The 23,917-nt window shown below is 39.6% G+C and overlaps 1 protein-coding gene across 1 annotated transcript; it reads right to left on the minus strand.

Moving 5' to 3' along the window:
• Positions 1-271: 271 nt before the first annotated feature.
• ccdc13 (coiled-coil domain containing 13) lies at positions 272-22,805 on the minus strand. Its single transcript, XM_036597248.1, has 16 exons — positions 22,656-22,805; positions 18,774-18,984; positions 17,237-17,385; positions 16,165-16,307; positions 15,949-16,023; positions 14,700-14,816; positions 13,761-13,865; positions 11,761-11,925; positions 9,833-10,009; positions 7,637-7,843; positions 4,599-4,693; positions 3,258-3,332; positions 2,581-2,778; positions 2,262-2,410; positions 831-936; positions 272-515 (listed from the first exon to the last, which is right to left on the minus strand). Exons 2-16 carry the CDS (start codon positions 18,980-18,982, stop codon positions 347-349), a joined length of 2,139 nt encoding a protein of 712 aa, XP_036453141.1. The 5' UTR covers positions 18,983-18,984; positions 22,656-22,805; the 3' UTR covers positions 272-346.
• Positions 22,806-23,917: the final 1,112 nt, after the last annotated feature.

Consider the following 23,917-nt stretch of genomic DNA (forward strand, 5'->3'; position numbering starts at 1 on the left):
GATGTTTGAAAGTTATGATATTTTTATGTGTTGGAATACTAGTGTCATACTACCATTTACATGAAATCATAAACAAACGACTTTTTAAAACCAGCTGTATTTGAGTTTTTACCATCACTGGGGGCTGTTACTATGGTTACTAGATTAACCATCACTGGGCACAGACCTAAACATAATTCATCTAAACTTCTTTCTTAAGCCTTAAGTTAGGATAAAACTTAATTTAAGAACATTTAAGAGGATCTTATTTCTTCAGACACTTTCGTAAATCTGGCCCCTGGAGTCTCAGGACCAAAGCCAAAGTCCCAAAGGCAGAGTAGCAGGAAGCCTGAGGTTGAGTCCTGGGCTAGGTCTCCTGGTTTGAGCCCTGTTTGTGCTGCCTGAGGGCCTGTAAGAAAACCTGTTTGACCTGGCTCATCATGGTGCTGTACAGCTGCAAGTCCTCCTCCTTGGCCTGCAGAGCGTTTTTCAGAGACGTCCTCAAAGCCTCCAGCTCCTCCTGCTGGACAGCCAGCCTGAAGGGACACGAATGGATTAGTTTACAGGCATCCATGGCTGTGCTGAAACCACCCGAACCGATAATTAAGAGCTAACACTGCAGTGAGAGACACTGGATTTGATTCAGTCATGAAAACGTCCAATTTTTCTTTTTTCCAGCTTTTTCCCAGACGGGTAGCCAAAAACTGTGAGCAAGCATGAATTCCCGAATGTGTCTGTGTGACCTGGCTTCTGTAGTTTAACCAGCCATAAACAGTTAGCACACAGTGTGCAGGTGTGAATACTTTTGAGGCAGTCTAAAGGCTGAACAGGTGAAAGGAAAACAGACTCACTGTGTGCTGAGTTCGCTCAGCTGGGCGTCGCGCGTCAGCTCTGTGGCTTTTCTGGGCGACAGGCCCTCCTGTTTCTCAGGCAGACTCAAGCCACTGTATGATGCACCTGTGGGAAACACAACACAACACAGAGCCCTGAAACCATCCTTCTCTTATTTCACCTACTGCTTTACAGCACCATCACTGGCCTTTTTACATATATATATAATATATATTATATATATATATATATATATATATATATATATGAGAGTCAGGATACGCGATCATGTCTTGTAATATATGCAGTATTTCTCATTTGTGCCATAACTGTTTATCAAACAATATGCTTTAGCAGGAGAAACTATACAACTACATTTCTCTTCCCTTATGTATTTAATATATAGTGATATAAATAGTAATAAAAGCAGGCAAAATCCCACTGAGAGCTGGAAAGATGTTGCAAAATGAAACTACACTTGTACTACACTGAGACAACATATGTTCTGCAATGAGCTCTTATGTGTCCTGCAGTGAGACTACATCTGTCCAGCAGCTAAACTACATCTGCAGTGAGACTACATCTGTCCAACAGTGAAACTACATCTACAGTGAGACTACACCTGTCCAGCAGTGAAACTACATCTGCAGTGAGACTACACCTGTCCAGCAGTGAAAATACATCTGCAATGAGACTACATCTGTCCAGCAGTGAAAATACATCTGCAGTGAGACTACACCTGTCCAAAAGTGAAACTACATTTGCAATGTGGCGACATCTGACCAGAAATGAGACAACACCTGTCCTCACAGTGAGACAACACCTGTCCTGCAGCTAGACTATACCTGTCCTACAGTGCGACCACATATGCAGTGAGATGACACCTGTCCTACAGTAAGACGACACTTATCCTACAGTGAGGCGACACTTATCCAACAGTGAGACTACATCGCTTGTTCTGTAGTAAGGCCACATTCTTCTTATAGTTAGTGTACTGTAACTCTGTGCTGCAGTGAGCGAATACTGTCCTTATAGTGAGACTCCACTTGTCCCACAGTGAGCTGATATCTGTCCTATAACAAGATTCCACCCATCCTACAGTAAATTGTTATCTGTCCAGCAGTGAGAGTCCACCTATCTGAGACTGACGTTATCCTGCATTTACTCCACCTATCCTGCAGTGAGACTACACCTGTCCTGCAGTGACTCCACCTGTCTTGTAGTGAAACTACACCTGTCCTGTAGTGACTCCACCTGTCCTGTAGTGAGACTACACCTGTCCTGCAGTAAGCTGTTACGGGTTCTGAAGTTAAAATATACCTGCCCTGCAGAAAGCTGTTATCTGTCCTGCAGTAAGACAACACCTGTCCTACAGTGCGGCTACATCTGTTCTGCAGTGAGACTATACCTGTACTATAATGAGTCGTGCAATGAGGTGATATGACCGTTACCTGTCCTGCTACGGCTAGCCCTCAGACTGGGTCCTTTATCTAAGTCCAGCTTGGCCCTCTCCAGCTGCTGCTCCAGGGTCACACAGCGTCGCCGCTCATCCCGAAGCTTCTGCTCGACCTCCAGGCACCTCTGCTTCACCTCCTCTTCCCTGCAAGAGAGGGTCAAGACTGGGTTTCTGAAGCTTTCTGACTGTCTGGCTTCATCACACTTACGATGTATGAGTGTTTTATGTTAATAAAGTCTGTACAGCTTCACAATCAAGACGAGAATCAAATATTTGATTGATTTTATATTTCTGGTGGAATTGTGGCATTTTACCCGGTGTCTAGAGCCCGTTTTTCAAGGATCAGGTGAGTTCCTGTTACGTACCTCCTCTGCTGCACCTTGGCCAGCTCCAGAAGCCTGTCTCTCTCCACATTAGCAGCCTGGTATAGAGCCTTGTACTCAGAGCACTGAGCCTGCAGAGAAGCCAGCTTAGCAGCACACGCTGGGCAGCAGGGCACATCAGACGACTCTCTGATTGCACAAAAACAGTGACAGTCATAAAGTAAAAGGCATAAAATCTGTGTATGTATCATGTATGCATAAGATACTAAAAAAGATGTAATAAATATGGAAAATAAAAACAAAAAAGTTCGTTGGAGTGATACCATATAAGAACCACTTATGGTTCTCTAAAAAAACTTTCAATGTTGGTTCTTTGGAGAACATTTGTTGTAAAGTTTACAGGACTTCCACATAATGTAACGGTTCCAGGAAGAACCCTTTATTTTGGTGTAGAACCCCTTCACTATGTCAAGGTTATTTCAACCTTTAAAGATTCACAATTTATTTAGGGAATCCAAAGTGGTTCTCATATGACTTTACTCAAAAAAGCCCTGGCGATACTTTTTTAGCATGTAGATTAGTGAAGTCACTAGGGATAAAAAGCCCATTGCGATGGACAACAAAAGTTACAGCAGGTCACTCCAAACACTATTGTGTCTGCAACTGACCTGAAATCAGAGCTGTTTCCAGACGACAGCGGTGGAGCAGACTCAACAAGTTTATATCCCAGTTTTGAGAGCGACCTAAAAAAGCACAAGAACCTCAGTCAGATGAAGAAATTTACTGTTTAGTGAATTCAACCTAAACAATTTACTTTATGTGGTAACAAGTGTCACATCCTCGCCCAGGGATCCACCTCCCCGCCTGCAGAGGTCACTCTCACCTCAGTTTTAGTTAGATAACTACACACCTGACTGTTGTTTAGTAATCTACATGCCTATTTCCAAAAAAGTTGGGACGCTGTGCAAAATGTAAATAAAAACAAAATGCAATGATGTGCAAATCATTTAAAGCATATATTTGATTGGAAATACTACAAAGACAACAAGTCAAATGTTGAAACTGAGAAATTGTTTTTTATTTTTTTTTAATTGTTTTTTGTTTTTTAAAAATATTTACCCATTTTGAATTTGATGCCAACAACACATTCCAAAAAAGCTGGGACGGGGGGCCTGTTTACCACTGTGTTTCATCACCTCTTCTTTTAACAACACTCTGTAAGTCTTTGGGAACTGAGGAGACACTGCTGTAATTTTGATAGTGAAATGTTTTTCGTTCTTGTTTGATGAAGGATTTCAGCCGCTCAACATTTGTCATATTTTTCATTCATAATGTGCCAAATGTTATCAGTGGGTGACAGATCTGGACTGCAGACAGGTCAGTTTAGCCCCCAGACTCTTTTAATACCGAGCAATGCTGTTGTAATGCATGCAGAATGTGGTTTGACATTGTCTTGCTGAAATAATCAAGGCCTTCCCTGAAAAAGACGTCGTCTGGATGGCAGCATATGTTGCCAAAACATGTATATTTCATTCAGCATTAATGGTGCCTTCACAGATGTGCATGTCATCCATGCCATGTGCACTAATGCCCCCCTATACCATCATGAATACTGGCTTTTGAACTGTGCACTGATAACAAGCTGAGTGGTCTTTAGCCTGGAGGACACAGTGTCCATGATTTCCAAAAAAAAACTGAAATATTCATTCATCTGACCACAGGACATTTTTCCATTTCCCCTTAGTCCATTTTAAATGAGCTCGGACCCAGAGAAGGTGGCAGCGTTTCTGGACCCTGTTTATATATGGTTTCTTCTTTGCGTTTTAGAGTTTTAACTTGCATTTGTGGATGCAGTGACGAACTGTTTTCACAGACAGCGGTTTTCAGAAGTGTTTCTGAGCCCATGCAGTGATTTCCACTACAGAATCATGTCTGTTTTTTATGCAGTGAGGTAGAATTAATCTAAAATGAATGAAAAGCAATGGCTCGCTATAGTGAGGATGTAATACCTGGCAGAACTGGACTTCCTTCCTGCGTCTTCCTTCACTGTTGGAGGGATGGAGCTACTCATGCTCTTCGACTCTGTCTCCCCGCTCTCCTGTTTCTATAGTGGCAGATGTATATGATATGTAATACTGGAAGAAGCATGTGTTAGCCTTCATCTGCCCAGCTTGGTTGTGATGGGGAGGGCCTAGCTAGTGAATGGAGGTAACAGTGTAGTGAAGGTCTCACCTCAAACTGTGGTCATGATAACTTTGCCCAGTAATAACACTTTAATGTAGGGTACTGCTCATAAGGCTACATAAGCATATCATGACAAAACTATATAGCTACATAACTACATAAATTGTAATCTGTCCAGCAGTGAGACTCCACCTATCCTGCGGTAAGACTACACCTGTCCTGCACTGACTCCAACTGCCCTGCAGGGAGATTACACCTGTCCTGCAGTGAGACTACACCTGTACTGCAGTGACTCCACCTGTCCTGCAGGGAGATTACACCTGTCCTGCAGTAAAACTACACCTGTCCTACAGTGAAGCAACACCTGTCCTGCAGTGAGACTGCGCCTGTCCTGCAGTGACTCCACCTGTCCTGCAGTGAGACTACACATGTCCTGCAGTGAGACTACACCTGTCCGGCAGTGAGACGACACCAGTCCTGCAGTAAGACTCCACCTGTCCTGCAGTGAGGCGACATCTGTCCTACAGCTAGACTACACCTGTCAGACTATGCTTGTTCTGTAGTAAGGCCACAGTTTGTCTGCAGTTGGCAGTGAGCTGATATTCTTCATATTGTTAGACTACACATGTCCTGCAGAGTCTCTCCACGTATCACGCACGTTGTTAAAAGCTTATTCTGATAGGCATCAGTCACTATAAAGCTTACATTTGCCAATTTTGGTCACAGAAGTTACAGCAGGTCACTACAAGCATAGCTGGCTAAAGTAGCCTTTACGACAGATGACGCCTGCCATCACACTGTAGTGCTCTACAGTAAAGTGTTACCCTTTATATATCTTTATTAAAGATATAATTCTGTTAAAAATGTCTGTTGAGTGCAGCATAACTGGGCGTGACAAACATGAAGATGAATATGCTAAAGTTGGTTAGCATAGTGGATAACACCATCACTCTGCACATGGAAAATCAAAGATTCAGTTCCTCTTCCAGGTGAGAGCAGCACTGCTATGGGCACTGATAATGTCACATACCCTCATTACTAAATGTTGCTCAGGTTAAGAGTGTGAAAAAAAGGTAAAGGTGTTGTTTTTTCCCCAAAAATGATTTGCAAAAATTGGTTATCAGCTACTGCACAGGATGTTAATGCACCTCACAAGTCGTACTTCATCTTTATTCAACATAAAACAGACATCAGAGGCAAGTTCCTTTACCTCCCAGCTAGAACAAAGAACTAAACTGAGGTGAGGTATCTAAATATCTAAATAACTGACTTGTCAACTTTGCCTTTTAGCTTTGCATCTATCAAACTTATTTTGCAGAACTGTAATGCCTGTGTTGCATAAATGATCTATTTCAATACATTCTCAGAAAAAAAGGTGCTAAACTGTCACTGGGGTGGTACCAGCTTGCCACTGGGGTGGTACTCTCAAGCGTACGTCTTCAGAACCTTTAGTTAAGGAACATAACTGCTTCATGTTCCATTGAAATTCTATTTTTTTTTAAGTTGTATTGACTCAACATGTCCTGTCTGCGCTCTAGTCTTTTTATAACTGTTCTGCTTTAAAACATTAGGTTATGAAAATGAATAAATAGGTACCTTTCCCCTGAGGAAAACACTGACATTGTTTGTACCCTGATGAATGAAAAACGTACCTGCGCAGCACCATTTTTCTGACAGTGTTGATAAGAGCATGTCATACGATGTCAGAAACTGCAGAAGCAAGTCTTTATGACAAATTGCTAAAGGGAGAATGATATAAACAAATGATGTAAACAGACTCCTTCAGAGTGGTTTGTTGTGAAACAACGTTCTAGAGAAACTTACCGAGTCAGAACTGTTCACAGTGGTGGTGATAGGAACCAGACGTCCACCTCTAAAAGCTCCCTCACACAAAGCCTGAGCCATTGTTTTATGATAGCTTTGAGAAGGTTTTGGCTTAAAACGTAGCTCTAAAATCTGTTCATCAACCACTGTGAATGAGTTTGTTTACAATGGCTGTGATTACATGCAAAGATTTTCTCCAATCTGATTGAACACATTCCGATTATAGAGTAAGACTGAGGTGTTTATTCTCACTCCACTCAACACTCTGATGGAAAATCTCTGTTTACATGCTCACTACAAGTAATCAGATCTAAAATCATGCACATACGTAGAGAACCACTTAGTGTGAGCGTTACCATGACAGCAAGCATCACGTGAGTCCAGTCAGAGTGAGACGAGCAGCAGTGAGCAGTGCTTGTGTTTTTAATGACTTTAAAATGATGTCAGACTCAGGAAAACGTCCTTCACATGTCCTTATTAAAGAAGGCCGAGAGGAGGACGTCGTGTTCTGAGACACATAAGCTGGACGTTTAAAGATCAGAGATCAGAGCATAAACTTCGTCTCCTCTGCAGACCAGTTTCTGCTCCGCCATGTTGAATGTTATAAACTTTCACTACGACATGACGAACATGATCAGAACGGACTTAAGCTTTCCGATAGGGAATGTAATCAGATACAGGCGTTTACACGGATATTATTTTCCTATTTCATGGATTATTTGCAGGATTACCTCAACTGGATAGAAACTGTAATGAGAACAAACTCACATTTGTTGTCATGTTGTCAGGAAACTGACAAAACATAAACCTGTCAAATGTGAGTCAGTCCTTTGTGATGCACTATGTGTGCCATTTTATTGGCTTTTTTCACAAAGCTTGTTCTAACGCTTGCAGCTGAGTTGATCTGAAGAACACTTTGCATTATGCAACTGAAGTGCAATCCAGTTTCATGTAGGTGTCAAGCAACTAAAGTTGCATGGAAGTTTCACCATGCAAAGCCAGCCTAAGTGTGTCATGGTAAGTGTGAAGTTTCTCTTACCTTGAGGGCGAGCTGCTGGATCTCCTGCTCCAGTTGCTGGACCTTGGCCTCCCTCTCCGACACCATCTGCTTGAGCTGCTGGACGAGGGAGCTGTGGCGCTGGGCCTCCGAGTGCAGCTGCGTGCCCAGGCCCTGCTGGGCCTCCTGGTGCAGCTTCTCCTTCTGGCTGAGCTGGCCCAGCATGGCCTGCAGCTGAGCCTGCTGCTTCTGTGGGACAGCGGTGGAGGGGACACAGGTTAGCTGTGTGAGGTGATCCCGCTCAGCTTTAATGAATGTCCTCTCCTGTTTAATCAGGAACACTGCACCACAGCTTGTTTGGCTCACTGAAGCACATCCTGTCTGCATTGGGACACATCAGTGCCTTTTTAAAGGCATTAGTGTGTCTCACATCCGACTCCATACATTTACATCCTTCTGCTTAGGTCAAATAAACTCATTAATGAACGTAAACATTTAATTAATATGCCATAATCAATTACAGGCCCACACATGCACAGTGAGATATTTGGTAAAAGAACTATTAACTCAATCCATCATGTTGTGGAGCTGCTGCTCTCCACTCTAAACCCACAAATCCGTCGGACACTGTAAAAAAACAGATGGCAGAAAGGGTTCTTTGAGAGACACCGCAGAAGAACACGTTTGGTCCCTGAAGAACTATATTTGGAAAAAAAAATGTGTGGGTTTGAAGATTTTTTCTAAGATTTAAAGGTTCTATACCAGTTTAAGCTATTTTGAGAACCTTAACTTTACGTTGAGGTTCTTTAAACTTTAAGGTTCTTCACACTCTCACACTATATTTCCAAAAATCGAAAGATGACTGAAAGCCATGTTTGAAAAAAAGCAATATGAGTGTGAAGAACCTCTTAAAGATTTCAAGAACCTTTACTAATTTAAAGGTTCTATAGAAATTTAAGATTTCTTCCAGAAACTTTACATTATGTGGAGTTTTTGAAACTTAAAAAGGTTCTACACACTCACATCTCATATACAAAACTGGTTCTTAAAAGCACCATCCATTAGGTTTTTAGGAGACCAAAAGTGGGTCTTCTGTGGCATTGCACCTTTATTTTTAAGAGTGTAGCGTTTCTGTTGGACTAAGATTCTGGCAGATTGACTGACTGTGTTTATTTGTTTACTTATGTATTTATTTATTCATCTGTTTACCTTTGCAACTGAATCACATCTAAAGCTGTAGATATTTCTGTAATATATGTTTGCAGCTGGTCTTCGTATTTACACCATTATTGTCTAATAGTTGTTTATTTTCATTATTTTAGTTAATTCCCATGTATTTATTTGTTTATTTATTATTATTCATCTTCTTATTATGATTTAACTATGATTTTAGTATTATTTGTCATCTTAATTCATTTTAGTTTCCTTTTTTGATCTTATCCTCCTTTTGTTTTATTTATCTTCTTTTGATTTTATTAACTTTTACATTTTAGTTACACTTTAATTATTGTTTAATATTTCCACTGGGTTTTACATATTTTTATTGTTAATGTTTAAATTTTTATACTTATCTGATTTAAATAATTTTATTACTAAATTTATTTTTATTATTTGATACGTTCTTAACACATTATACATCCTTTTTTCCTGTAACTCGGCAACACTGTAAATGAGGGTCATCCTCAACGTTCTCCGAGGTCAAATAAGGGTTGATTGATTGATTGAAATATTTAATGAATTAAGTTCATATGTATATTTTCTTCATATGCATTGTTTGGGACATTGTTTTATGATAATTTTCAGAAGGTTTTGGACTAAAACATGGATTTAAAACTGTGTTATTAACGTATTATTTCAGACTTTCCACTATTTTCCATCATCAACATTCCATATAAACTCAGAAGACTCGTGTAGGTTCACTGGTGGTTTTATTAGTAAATAAAATGTCTATATTTGTGTTGTAGTCATGGCGACCCCTGGTTCCTATCACCACCACTGTGAACACATCTGAGTCGGTAAGTAATCTTGAAAAAATCAGTGGAATTATTTAGTAAACTGTTTGTTTATCTCAGATGTCCAATCGCTGATTTTAAAGTGACAACATAAGCTACAATCTGGGGGGACAAGTGTCTCATCTTCTCCGGCTTTACCGCACTTGGAGATGTAGATTCATTTTTCTGTCACAAGACAGATAAAGATGGTCCTCAGTTGCAGCTCTAGCTCTGACTGGACTCTCACCAGTAATGCGTCCACCAGCTCGTCGTCGTGTTTTCCCTTGTCCAGCAGCGTGGTGATCTGAGTCTTCAGGGCTTTCAGCTCGGCGCTCAGGACGCGGTTTCTGGCCTTGCTGGCCTCCAGCTTCTTCTTCACGTCCGAGTGTTCGCTCAGCAGGAGCTCGTAATCTGCACTCAGCTTCTGCAAGAACCGCAGAGAAACAGGCTAAATCTAACATAGAGATATCTATTTATGCATCTCTGCCACATAATAAATAAATGAATATGGCATGAAAAATCGCCCATAAAAATAGCTCTCAGTGCAAATGTTTGTATTATGTGGTTTCCAATGAAAAATGAGGTACCTTTACAGAGGTGAGCCATTTTTCATACTGCAGGGTTTGGAAATAACATCAGCTCAGGAAGATGAAGATAGTTCATAAAGCAGTCAGGAGCCGCATATCCCTGAATGAATTCATCCTCTCAGTCAGTCAGAATTGAATGCATTCATTGTGGGATGTGTTTTTGTGATCTTAACACATTGCTTATTCTATGTTTTGGGGACATCAGTCTTTTCAGGACGATTTTAATATGAATGAACATGTTTTTTCTTTCTCTGTTTGTGTTATCAACATACATACTAAATAGAAAACTGTTGATTGTGCAAATTTTCTTTGTAAAAACTGCAAACTTGCCAAAAGGCCTTGGGAATAGAGCCAAAGGCCTGTGGGAACTGTGTGAATGTGTGTGTGTTGTGGGTTGTTTTGTTTATTGTTGTCCTTGTGTTTCAGAAAGGTGCTATATAAACATATTATTTATATATTCTATTTATTATTATTCACTTAATAAGTAATACAATTACACATGATTAACATACTGAATTCATTTTATATATGTATCTGAAACTAGTTTTTTTTCTATTCATAAACACTGAGTGTGTTTACATGCTCTTAATAATCTGATAACTGCAGAAAATCAGATTGTGTCAGTAACCGGTTCAGTGTGTTTTCACTTAATAATCCAATAACTGCAGAAAATCCGATTGTGTCAGTAACCGGTTCCATGTGTTTACACTTAATCTGATAACTGCAGAAAATCAGATTGTGTCAGTAACTGGTTCAGAGTGTTTACACTTAATAATCTGATAACAGCAGAAAATCAGATTGTGTCAGTAACCGGTTCAGTGTGTTTTCATGCTCTTAATAATCCGATAACTGCAGAAAATCACATTGTGTGAATAACTGGTTCAGTGCGTTTACACTTAATCTGATAACTGCAGAAAATCAGATTGTGTCAGTAACTGGTTCAGTGTGTTTACATGCACTTGAGTAATCAGATAATAGGGAAACTCCAGGTCTACATGAGTCAGACAGTAATCAGATTTCTGCTTTACATCCAGCCAATAAACTCACAGAATAAGACGTGACATAAACATAACGTATCATTTAAACGTCATGAGCTGCTTTTTTCATTGAGTCACTTTAGTGGAAAATATAAATATACATCTTCTAGAAGATGAAGAATATTTAAATCCTTCATCTCGTCGAGCATGTAGTCGGTTTCAGTGTCGCTCCAAAAGTGCTGTGCGGGTGCTGTGTTACATTCTGCTCGCTGTTTTTGGGACAGCGCTCTGTTTTCACACATGCTCAGACTGAGAGAAACAAAATTAATCAGAGTGAGAGTCTCCATGCACTGAAAAACCCCATTACTGAGCTCAAATCCAGCCTCTTTATCAGATTTCTTGGCCTTAAATCCAATCTAAGAAATCAGAATGTGATGTTTACACGACCACTTGAGTAATCAGACAACTTTAGAAATCAGATTATGATCAGATTATTAAGTGCATGTAAACACACTCATTGATTCTAAACTTATAAATGGTTGTGTAATCGTGAAAATATTACTGGGAAAGTTTGTCCTCAAACTTCTGATGGCCCAAAATATGGTTTGTACCTCTACTGTCTCCTTCCTGTCTCTCTCCATGGAGCGGATGTAGCTGTGGTTCTTGTCCTGGTTCCTCTGGTGGACTCCATTTCCCAGCATGCTGTCCTCCAGGCTGACATCCCCAGACTGCTTCCTGATGGAGGCGGAGCTCAGCTGCTGTTCCAAATCTCGCACCTATAGAAATAAAACATTTCACCATCTTCATCACCATCATCCTCACCCTCTCTAATCAGCTCCGACTCTCCCTCTAAGTAAACTCACAGAATGAACTTTGCTTCTAATAAAGTTATACACGTCTGACTGAGTCATGTTTCTTGGTACTTATGAAATAAAAGGTCTGAGTGATTCATGGACACGCCAGTATGACTGCGCTGATCATATTACCATGAGCAGTAAGACAGATTATCTTGATGTGTATATCAAATAAAACTGTAAATGCCTTTACAATAGGACTTTACTCAGTTTGGTCAGGTTACCTTACAGTGTCAGTGACTGGGTGCTTGCTTAATAGTAAACAGCGTGCGCCTGTATATTCAAAAGTGTTGCTTAACTCCACTATCTGTCCAAAAGTATCCAGACAGCCAGTCTAATGAGTGAATTTAGCTACTTTAAGGCACCAACTGCTGACACAGATGTTCATTTATGCACTAACAGCTGTATGATATCCATAGAACAGCCCAGACAATAGACTCTCTAGAGCAGCTCCACATGAGCCTAAGGTCACCGTGCACCATGTCGAGTGTAGGCTAGAGGGGTATAAAGGCCCCCAGCATTGGGCTGTGGAGCAGTGGAACTGTGTTCTCTGGAGTGACGGCGCTCCATCCAATACCTTTGGAATGAGTTGGAGTGATCCAGAACTGATTATCCAACATCAGTACATCTAGTGTAAAGCCTTCCCAGAAGAGTAGAGGCTGTTACTGCAGCACAAACTCACTATTAACACTTTCATTTCAGAAGAAACGCTGGAAGAGCAGATGAATGCAAACTTGTGGTACAAACTTGTGGAACACAAACTCCAGCAGCACTGCTGTGTCTGATCCACTCAGACCAGCACAACGCACACTAACACACCACCACCACGTCAGTGTTACTGCAGTGCTGAGAATGATCCACCACTCAAATAGTACCTGCTCTGTGAGGGTCCATGGGGGTCCTGACCACTGAAGAACAGGGTAAAAGGGGGCTAACAAAGTATGCAGAGAAACAGATGGACTACAGTCTGTAACTGTAGAACTACAAAGTGCACCTATATAGTAAGTGGAGCTGATAAAATGGACAGTGAGTGTAGATTGTTAAACATAATGTTATGCCTGATCGCTGTATATTTATCTGATATAATTCTGGTCACTTTTGTATCATGACTGTTTATGGTTAGCAAATTAGCTCTGTTCTGATTGGTCGTCCTATATTGAGCAATCCAGGCTGAAACAGTCCTTCAGTGAGTGCGAGGGACTAAAATGCTGTAAGCTGAAAAAGTGGTTATATGTGAATGTGTTTGTTTTAATGAAACGCTGAATCAAAAATGGGCTGCTTTGGCAGCATATGGACTGTATGGACTGGAGAATGAATGTTATGTTTTGAAACTTTAGCAATGTTTATAAATTGTACCAAACTCAGTATCAAATTTCAAAAAAGAAAATTTTAAACGTTTATCTATGAAATGGGCTCTTTAAATGTCTCCTCTCTTTTTTTTGGTCAAAATCTTCAGCCTCTGTTTCGAAAACTGAAGTTTTTCTCAAAACTGTGATAACTTATGCCTTCTTGTGGATTTAGGAGACATAAAACTGACACGAAAATTTGGAGCTGCTATCATGCATTCCACTTATTTTCTTTGCAAAATAATGTCATGATTTTTAAAAAGGATGGATTTCAAATATGAATATTTTAGGATATTTGAAAATTTCAAATTAGATTTTTGTGACCATTTTCAGAGACCGAAATGGTGCATTTCTAATAAAAACAATTAATCACTCATTCTGCGGTCCTGTGTGTGGGTTGGTCAGACTCACTCTGCTGCTGAGGGCCAGAATCTGCTGAGCTCGTCCTCTCCAGCTCCCCGGATTACTCAGCAGCTGCTGGACACTCACATCCTCCCCAACCTCACTGCTCAGAACCTACACACACAGCCAGCACACACTGTACCTGCAAGCCTTTACCGAAGAATTCATAACAGACACTGAATAATTCATATTAGATACTAAATCATCTACAGATACTACAATAATCTACAGCAGTTACTGAATTATTCATAGTAGATACTGAATAATTCATAATAGACAATGAACAATTCAAAATAGATACAGACTAATTTATAATAGTTACTGAATATTCACAGTAGATACAGAATTTTTTGTAGTAGTTACTAAATAATTCATAGTAGTTATTGAATTATTCTTAGTAGACACTGAATTATTCATAGTAGTTACTGAATAATTCATATACAATACTTAATAATTCATAATAGATACTGAATACCTTATAGATACTAAATAATTCATAGGAGATACTAAATTATCCATAGTAGTTTCTTTCGTTCCATTTTCTTTTAGAACTTCTTTAGATATTTTACTGTGTGTTAGTTCCTCTTTGTGTTTTACGTGATTATTTAGCTGTACTGTAATAGGTTTTGTTGTTTTAGTTTCCTGTCATTTCAATGAATGGACTTTTATTCTCCAATTCAATTTTAACATGTTCTATAACACTTTGGTCAACATGAATTGTTTTACATGTGCTCTATAAATAAACTTGACTTTATGCACCGTAGCACACAGTTTAAACCTACCTGAGCACCCATCACATTTAGGAACACATCGCTTAATTTCAATCCAGAGCTCATAGCAAAGAAACAGCTGGCGAACTACTGGTGTGAAAAACGTGTGCATTAGCTGTAAATAGCTGTTAGCATTATTCATTAGAGATGAAAGGGCAGCTGATGAATGAGTGCTGACCTTGTGGGCTATCTTCAGCTCCTGTTTGACAGCTTGTATCTGGTTGCGGTATTCGCTCATTTTGAACTGGGCGGTGGATAACTTCTCCTGGAGGGACTTCACCAGCGGACTGGCCGGCTTACAGATAGAAAAACAACGATTGTCTGTTCAACATAGCTAACAGTGTGAAAAGTTTTGTGTTGTGCTGATTTCATGATGCTAACTGCATGTCTAAACCATCAAACACACTGTTATCTGTAAACATGGACTAAATTACAGACAGAATTCAACATCTGCTTCTTCTGATTTTATCTCTGCGACAGACTTTTGTCCGTTTTTAATTCAGATCTTTAGCTGAATAGTTGGGTCATTCTATAGAAACGTCCACTTTTCTATCTGTCCATAGGTGTCACTGGTGTTACTCATCCTCAGTAGTGTTACACATAATAAAGGAAACACCAGAGACATTTTTAATGAACAATGCATTTCACAAAATGTCTGCTACAGAACATCAAACCACATGATGTCAATCATGGAATATCCACTAAAATATGGAATTTAATCCATTTGTATTCTATTTTTTCACAGTTACCTCAGAATAAAGTCGGTCACACCAGTGACTTCAGCTAAAAGCTTCATATGAAATCATGAGCTAAATGAGAAAATCTCTGATAACTGAAAGACACAGTGGACTCACCATGAGCTTTTCTTCATAGATCCTCAGAAAACTGGTAAAAGGAAGTCAACTGATGTCATCAGTGTGATTTTTTTTTTTCCAAAATAAGAGATTTTTTTGTCACGCGGTTACACCAGTGACACAACTCCTGGGGACAACTTTCATTATATATTTTATATTTATTTGGCATTTGTTTTCTTTGTCATTTAAATCATATATTTCATAGTCATGTATAGATTATTGTAGTTAAATAGCAGAAAAACATTTGTTTACTTCAAAATATGGCCTCAGCCTTCACACATGACTGTGAGGACGAGTTCTTCTGTGGTGCTTAGAATTCTAGATAATTCATTTAAAAACCAATATTGCTAAATTGAGGCTCAAGAAGGTGTGATTGTTAAAAAAAAAACGTACTATTTTATTTTAAATATAAATAAATTGTAACCCTAACATGTTTTTTAAGTGTAATATACCTGTGAACACTAGGGACACAAAAATGGACGTTTCTGTAGAGTGACCCAGTTACTTTAAAACGTTTGAAGGTAGATGACATAAAGATGGAAAGTGACTCTTTGCTGCGCAACAGTGTAGTACCTCCTCCTCAGAGTTCCTCGGTTCCTGTGTCTGACCAGCCTTCAGTCCAGAACTGAGGAAAGAAGTGCCCTGAAGCTAAGGAGACAGAGACAGCATTAATGCCTCACACTCTGAAGGATTTATAGGCACTCCAGGCTTTTTACATTTATGAGGTTGACTTCTATGTTATACCGCTTGGTCTCAAAGTAAATCCAAAAGTAAGAAAGTTTTGTTTACCTCTTTTTCTAGTTCTTTTACTCTGTTGCTCATTTGTTTTGTTTTGGTTTTCTCCCGTTCGATTTCAGCAGCCAGTTCACGATTCTTTTTCGACAGCTCCACGATCTTGGTGGCCGCCGCGTCTCCCGCCAGGCCTGCCGTGCCTTAAACAGAGCAGATTGAGATCAAATCAGTCAAATCATATCATTAAACAGTCATTAAAAAGCCTAGAATTTAGAAACACCACTCAAACATCTTGGGCTCTTAGCATCAACATCTGATCACTATGTTCCGAACAAGATGATCAGATCATCATCCAATCAGGACACAGCACTTTTGGCACTCTTACCCTTTTCAAAATGGGGGAAACCCCATTTCCAAAAAAGTTGGGACGCTTTGGAAAAGGTGAATAAAAACAAAATGCAATGATGTGCAAATCATTTAAACCCTATATTTCATTGAAAATAGTACAAAGACAACAAATCAAATGTTGAAACCGAGAATTTGTTTTATGTTTTTTAGGTGTTTTTTTAGCCTAACTTTACCAGGTTCTTGCCCCAGTCCCAATTTTTTTGGAACGTGTTGTTGCAATCAAATTTAAAATGGGCACATATTTTTCAAAAAACAATAAAATTTCTCAGTTTCAACATTTGATATGTTGTCTTTGTACTATTTTCAATCAAATATAGGGTTTAAATGATTTGCACATTATTGCATTTTGGTTTTATTTACATTTTGCGCAGCGTCTCAACTTTTTTGGAAATGGGGTTGAACATTTTAAGGCTAGTGTGGCACCAGCGCAGAGAAGGCAGAAACTACAGAGGCTGTGTTGTGTTTAATGCCTTGTATGAAGGCATTTCACTTTGAAAAGTCTTTTCCAGAACACTGATCACCAAATGGGAAGGTACAGCTGTAAATAATCTGCATAACAATGAAATGTAAAAGGTATGCTTATGTATAGCTTGTCCTAGGGGTAGCATATGTATAGAAAAAGAGTAGGCCCTAAAATGGACCCTTGTGGAACACCATATGTCATAGCGGCAGATGAAGAGATGATAGATGATGAAAACGATGGCCATCCTGTGCTACTCACCCACTAATGCCAGTCTGTCCTCCTCTCTCTTCTTCTTCAGATGTTTGATCTCAAACTCTTTCTCACTTAGAAGCTTATGAAGCCTGCCGTTCTCGTCCCTGAACTCCCTCAACTGCTCGAGTAGCTGCTCATTCTCATTCTGCAGCAGTCTGGAGGAGACAGCAGACAAACGTATTCATAAAGCTCTAAAATAACAAGACTGTATATAGACACACTGGCGGCTAATGCTTTATGTCGCAAAGCTCAAAGAGTTTGCTTTCAGCACTGAACGGCCGACGGTTTACAAAGGGAATTCCACAGATTTTCCAAAATTTCTGAATAATTAAGTAGTTGAGATGTAAACAGAGCGATTCAGAGTGGTTTGGTGTGAAATTGTTCAGATTTCTGTGTAGTAGTGGTGATAGGAACCAGGGGTCGCCATGACTACAACACAAATAAAGACATTTTATTTACTATTTCATGTTTATTCAACTTTATGTGACTGAGCTTTAAGAGGCATTAAAGGGTCCAGATCATGGAAAAACATATTGTTCTTAATTTTTATGAAATGAAATAGTTTGATGTAGTCTGTAAACATTGCAAAACATACCATTCCAGTCCATACAGCCCATATAGGGAAAGTTATCTCCCAAAAACAGCTCGAATTGAATTTACTGCTTTTTTGTGATGTCACAACAACCATACATCCACCTATATGGCCTACAGCATCTTTAGCCCCACCCTTGAGGGATAATACAAGGCAGCCAATCAGAACAGAGCTCATTTACACATAACAGTTTGGAAGTACTCATAAAAAAAGAAAAAATGTAAAATCGAAATGAAAAATGAAACCACATATGGTTAACATTTTCTAAACCGCTTATCCTCCTGGGCAGATATGTCACACAAGAAATAAAATACAATAAAAAAATGGTACATTCTTTTAAAACATGGTTCTTCAAGGGTTCTTTAGTAAGGAAAATGGTCCTGTATAGAACCACAAACACTCAGAGAACCCTTTACATAATAAAAGGGTTCTTTGCATCATGAAAGGGTTCTTCAGATTGATGGGGAATGTGCTGTAGATCTGTATAGAACCCTTTTGAAAAGGGATCTACATAGCACCAAAAAGGGTTCTTCTATACAGAACAATATAAATCCTCACATAACACATTCTCCATCAATCTAAAGAACCTTTCATAATGTAAAGAATCATTTAATCATGCAAAGGGTTGTCTGAGTATTCACGTTTCTATATAGAACCATTTTCTTTACTAAAGAACCCTTGAAGAACCATCTTTTTTAAGAGTGTAGGATAATGGGCCTTTAAACTCTTCACATGTCTGGTTCCTAGTATTTCACACCAAACCATTCTGAATGACTCTGTTTACATTTTAACTATTTAGATATGCAGAAATCTAGAAATACTGGTGGAATTCCCCTTTAAGCCCTTCAGAAAATACTGTGCGCAGAGGTTCTGTTCTATTTTGTGACGGACATGTTATGAATGCTGCCACAAACAGGTTTGCAAATGATAAAGCCTTTCATCAGCTGTCACCTCGCACTGAACTGCTCCACTAAGTCTCCGTCGTCCACAGAGAGGTTCAGGCCATCCTGGCCATCAAAGGCTGCCTCGTCTCTGTGCGGCTCAAACGCAGCCTGCCTCTTCTTCTCCAGCCTCCTCTGGAGCCGCTGCGTCTGCTGCTCCTGCAGGCTTTGGAGCTGAAGCCTCAGGTGCTCCTTCATCCTGTCATCGTCTCCCTCCATCCCTGCAAGATCAGAGAGCAGCAGGTGACTCTGACAATGACATCAGCCTTTAATCTGAAAATGTAAAGCGTTCCTGGAGCTCGGGAGGATTCGGAAATCAGGTCTACTGCGCAGGAAAACTTTCTCTTCCTTAAACGTACTTTAATGGTGGCTGACAGCGAATCTTCACTGTCAGAATGAAACGTCACAGCAGGAGAAAGAAAAAAACACAGTCTAAATGGATGTTAAGAGCAAGTTATTAATTTTTTAATGGAGATGTTTCTGAGGAGATTATACACCGATCAGGCATAACATTCTGACCACCTCCTTGTTTCTACACTCATTGTCCATTTTATCAGCTCCACTTACTGTATAGGTGCACTTTGTAGTTCTACAGTTACAGACTGTAGTCCATCTGTTTCTCTGCATACTTTGTTAGCCCCCTTTTACCCTGTTCTTCAGTGGTCAGGACCCCCATGGACCCTCACAGAGCAGGTACTATTTGGGTGGTGGATCATTCTCAGCACTGCAGTAACACTGACGTGGTGGTGGTGTGTTAGTGTGTGTTGTGCTGGTCTGAGTGGATCAGACACAGCAGTGCTGCTGGAGTTTTTAAACACCTCAGTGTCACTGCTGGACTGAGAATAGTCCACCAACAAAAAATATCCAGCCAACAGCGTCCTGTGGGCAGCGTCCTGTGACCACTGATGAAGACTAGAGGATGACCAACACAAACTGTGCAGCAGCAGATGAGCTATCGTCTCTGACCTCACATCTACAAGGTGGACTGACAAGGTAGGAGTGTCTAATAGAGTGGACAGTGAGTGGACACAGTGTTTAAAAACTCCAGCAGCACTGCTGTGTCTGATCCACTCGTACCAGCGCAACACACACTAACACACCACCACCACGCCAGTGTTACTGCAGTGCTGAGAATGATCCACCAGCTGTCTTAATGAGCCTTGATGTTTCCTGTAATGAACGATGTACCTCTTGTTCTCTAAAGTCGGGGGTGAGTGCCCTGCTTTGTTTGCTACTGTTTTCTCCTGGTTTGGTTCAGGGAGACTGGATAGTTGTTTGTATCTTTCTTTTCATCCTGGATAAGTTAGTTTGATTGTTTCTGGCTGGTTTTGGGCGTTAGCTCTGCCCTGAAGTTATTCACCTCCTTTATTATATCTTACTATATCTAGACAATGGCAATTCAAGTCTGATTGCCATCTTATCTGGGTTCATGGTGTCTTGATCTGGTGGTTGGGTTGGCGTTTGGCTTTTTGTATGTGCGACCTTTTTTAAAATCCCCTAGACCTATGAGGTCGTTACAATGAAGTGATGCAGACCTTCACGCTACTTTCACTTTTCTGAAATGGAAAGCAGCCCAGTGTCTGTGAGGAGCAATCATATCATATTTACACCTGAGCACATTCTGCCTGCCGGTTTTGTGCTTTGGAGCTGCATCTCCAAAATCAGCTTAGACCGAGTTACAGAGATCCGAGCTGCAAGTGAAAGATCATAAAGATTCAGCTCCTGAATGAGGCAGACACTCTTAAAAACGATGGTTCTTCAAGGGTTCTTGAGTAAAGAAAATGGTTCTATATAGAACTATGAAAACCTTGCATGATTAAAGCGTTCTTTGCATCATAAAATGGTTCTTCAGATCGATGGAGAATGTGTTGTAGTAGGTTCTATGTAGCAACAAAAAAGGGTTCTTCTATTCTTACAATGTCAAGCGTGTAACAATAGAAGAACCCTTTTTGGTGCTATATAGAACCCTTTTCAAAAAGACCATCAGAACCATCTACAGCACATTCTCCATCAGTCTGAAGAACCATTTCATGATGGAAAGAACTCTGAGTGTTTATAGTTCTATATAGAACCATTTTCTTTACCAAAACATTGAAGAACCATCTTTTTTAAGTATGTAGAAGCTCTCTGTTCTCCCTTCAGTCTATTAGTGACTTGCACAATTCCACACTTGCACATTCCACAGTTTGCTGTGTATTTTTTTCTTTGCAGTGTAAACAATTTGGTGAAATTAAAAACAATGCTCCCAGTCTGTATAATTCTGATGCAAAAAAAAATCTGAATATTTCCCATTTTTTCTGTTTTCACTTTGTGTTCAGTGTGTAACAGCCTTAATAGTGAAGCCATCATGACTGTTAAATAACACTGAAATTCTACAATGATTATAAAAGTACTAAACAAATCCAAACTCTCTTCAATTTTAGATTGTTTTTGAAATCAGCCCCATCTGCCTCGAGGCAGCCTCACACTATCTTGGCGTTTTCTCAAGCATCTTCTTAAGGAGCCACCTGAGATACTTTCCCAACAGGACTGAAGAAGCCAGGTAGAGTACACTCTTAAAAAGATGGGTTTTCAATGGTTCTTTACTAAAGATAATGGTTCATTTATAGAACCATGAACACTCAAAGAACCATTTGTATGCTTAAATGGTTCTCTGCATGGTTAAATTGTTTCTCAGGTTGATGGAGACTGTGTTGTATATAGAAACATATGGAACATTTTTGAATAGGTTTTCATATAGCACCAAAAAAGGTTCTTCTATTGCTACTAGCTTGACATTGTAACAATAGCAGAACCCTTTTTGGTGCTGTATAGAACCGTAAACAAGACACTCTCTACGAATCTGTAGAACAATTTCACCATGCAGAGAAACAAAGCATGCAATAGGTTCTGTGAGTGTTTATGGTTCTGTAAAGGACTAACTAAAGAGATTTTAAGAGAGTCTATATAATGTAAGGAAATTTAACCCTCATGTAATTTTAGACTATTTATTTTGGTCCATTTCATAAATATAAATGACAACTTCTGATTTGAAATGATATAAAATAGGTAGGGGTTTTAAGGTGGCAGCTGCCGTTACGGGTTTTGTTTCATTTGTTGTTAATGACATATTATACTCTTTAAAATGCCTCCTGTTTGTTCTTTCACTGAAAAAGACAAAGCTGTTCTGAAAACGTTGAGGTTTAACACTGCATTAGCCTGAGCTGAGTAAAGACAAACAGAGATAAACGTTAGTTAATTCAGTAAACTAATGAGTTAAAATCAGTCTGCACATCACAACATTACATATGAGAACTACAAAATGATGGTTCTTCAAGGGTTCTTCAGTAAAGAAAATGGTTCTGTATAGAACCACGTACACTCAAAGAACACTCTGCATGATTAAAAGGTTCTTTGCATAAAAGGGTCCTTCAGGTTGATGGAGAATGTCTTGTATATGGTTCTGTATAGCACCAAAAAAGGTTCTTCTGTTATTACGATGTCAAGCCTGTAATAACATAGAACCCTTTTTGGTGCTATATATATTTATATTTTTATTTTTTTTCTCCATCAATCTGAAGAACTCTTTCACGATACAAAGAACCCTTTAATCATGCGAAAGGTTCTTTGAGTGTTCTTGGTTATATACAGAACCATTTCCTTTGCTAAAGAACCCTTGAAGAACCATTTCTTTTAAGAGTGTAGCGGAGTAAGTTAGCTAGTTAACTCGTCAAATTTACGAGGCTTATTTTCGAATTCTCCGTTCCACCTTAAATGGTGCGGCAGTACCGTTGCTCTGTCGCCGCGCTGCACCGTGCAGCTGCACCATTTAAGGTGGAACGGAGAATTCGAAAAGAAGCTGCCGAGTGAAAAGCCAACTTCAGCACATTTACAGGCAGCGCTGCTGTCTTACCGACCAGTGTTCCGTTTGTGGAGCGCAGTGTCTGTAAACGGAACCGTTCAGTGACGTTTACAGGAGATGAAGGAGAAAACACGGAAAATACCGAATACGGGCCGTTAAGAAGCTACGCTAGCTGGCTAATGCTAACGCCCCGGCTGAAGACGCGACCGTTTCCCCGGCAACCGGTCTCCAGGAAGCCGTAGCGCGATGCCATGGCAACGCCACGCTGGCTTCCGGCTGAGCGCGGACGTTTAACCCTTACAGACCAAAGCCCTGAATTAGCGTGTTTATTTTTATTATTTTTAGGTTTTTAAACTGTTTTTAAAGCAAAAGTATGATGTTTTTGACATCTTCTACTTTGGGTGGATTCTGGAAAAATGTTTCAAAAGTGCAAACAATGTTAAAATTTCTCATAATAATAATAATAATAATAATAATAATGTCATGTAATAATGAGTTTTCTTTATCTGAGAATTGTAAAGCCTCGTTTATCTGGGCAGTAAATGATTTACTTTACGTTAAACAACATGAGATTTCCAAACCTCTCCTGGAGGAAGTCCAGTATTTCCAGTTACACACACAAAAAATATTCTTTAAGAGTTCTTTTATAAAGGAAATGGTTCCATATAGAACAACAAACACTCCAGGAGCCCTTTGCATGATTAAACGGTTCTTTGCATGGTGAAACTGTTCTTCAGACTGATGGAGAATATGCTGCAGATGGTTCTATACAGAATTTTTTGAAAAGGGTTCTGCTACTATTTCGATGTCAAGCTTGTAACAGTAGAAGAGCCCTTTTTGGTGATTTGTAGAACCATATACAACACGTTCTCCATCAATCTGAAGAACCATTCAATGATGCAAAGAACTTAATTATACAAAGCGTTCTTTGAGTGTTCATGATTCTATGTAGAACCATTTTCTTTACTGAGATCCCTTGGAGAACCATTTTTGAGAGTACACCATCCAGCACCTGGTTTATCTAATCAATACGTTATTAGATTAAATCAGATATAGTTGAACAAATGCATGTGAAGGCTGGAGTGCAGTGAGAAGTCAGGAACTAAACATGTTGGTGTGAAATGCTCTGTTGTAGAGAAACTTACCCTAAATTCCTAAATTAAGATTGGATTTGTTCTTAAAATTGTCTCAAAGAAATGAAGTAGATCTCAATGCTGTATAAATGAAGGATCACTGAGTTCTGGATTCTTTCTCCTGAAGCCCCTCTGGAGGAAGCGGAGATTAACATCAGCGTTTCACTGAATTCTGGCGAT

Source organism: Colossoma macropomum, unplaced genomic scaffold, assembly GCF_904425465.1.
Source record: "Colossoma macropomum unplaced genomic scaffold, Colossoma_macropomum, whole genome shotgun sequence".
NCBI lineage: Eukaryota > Metazoa > Chordata > Actinopteri > Characiformes > Serrasalmidae > Colossoma > Colossoma macropomum.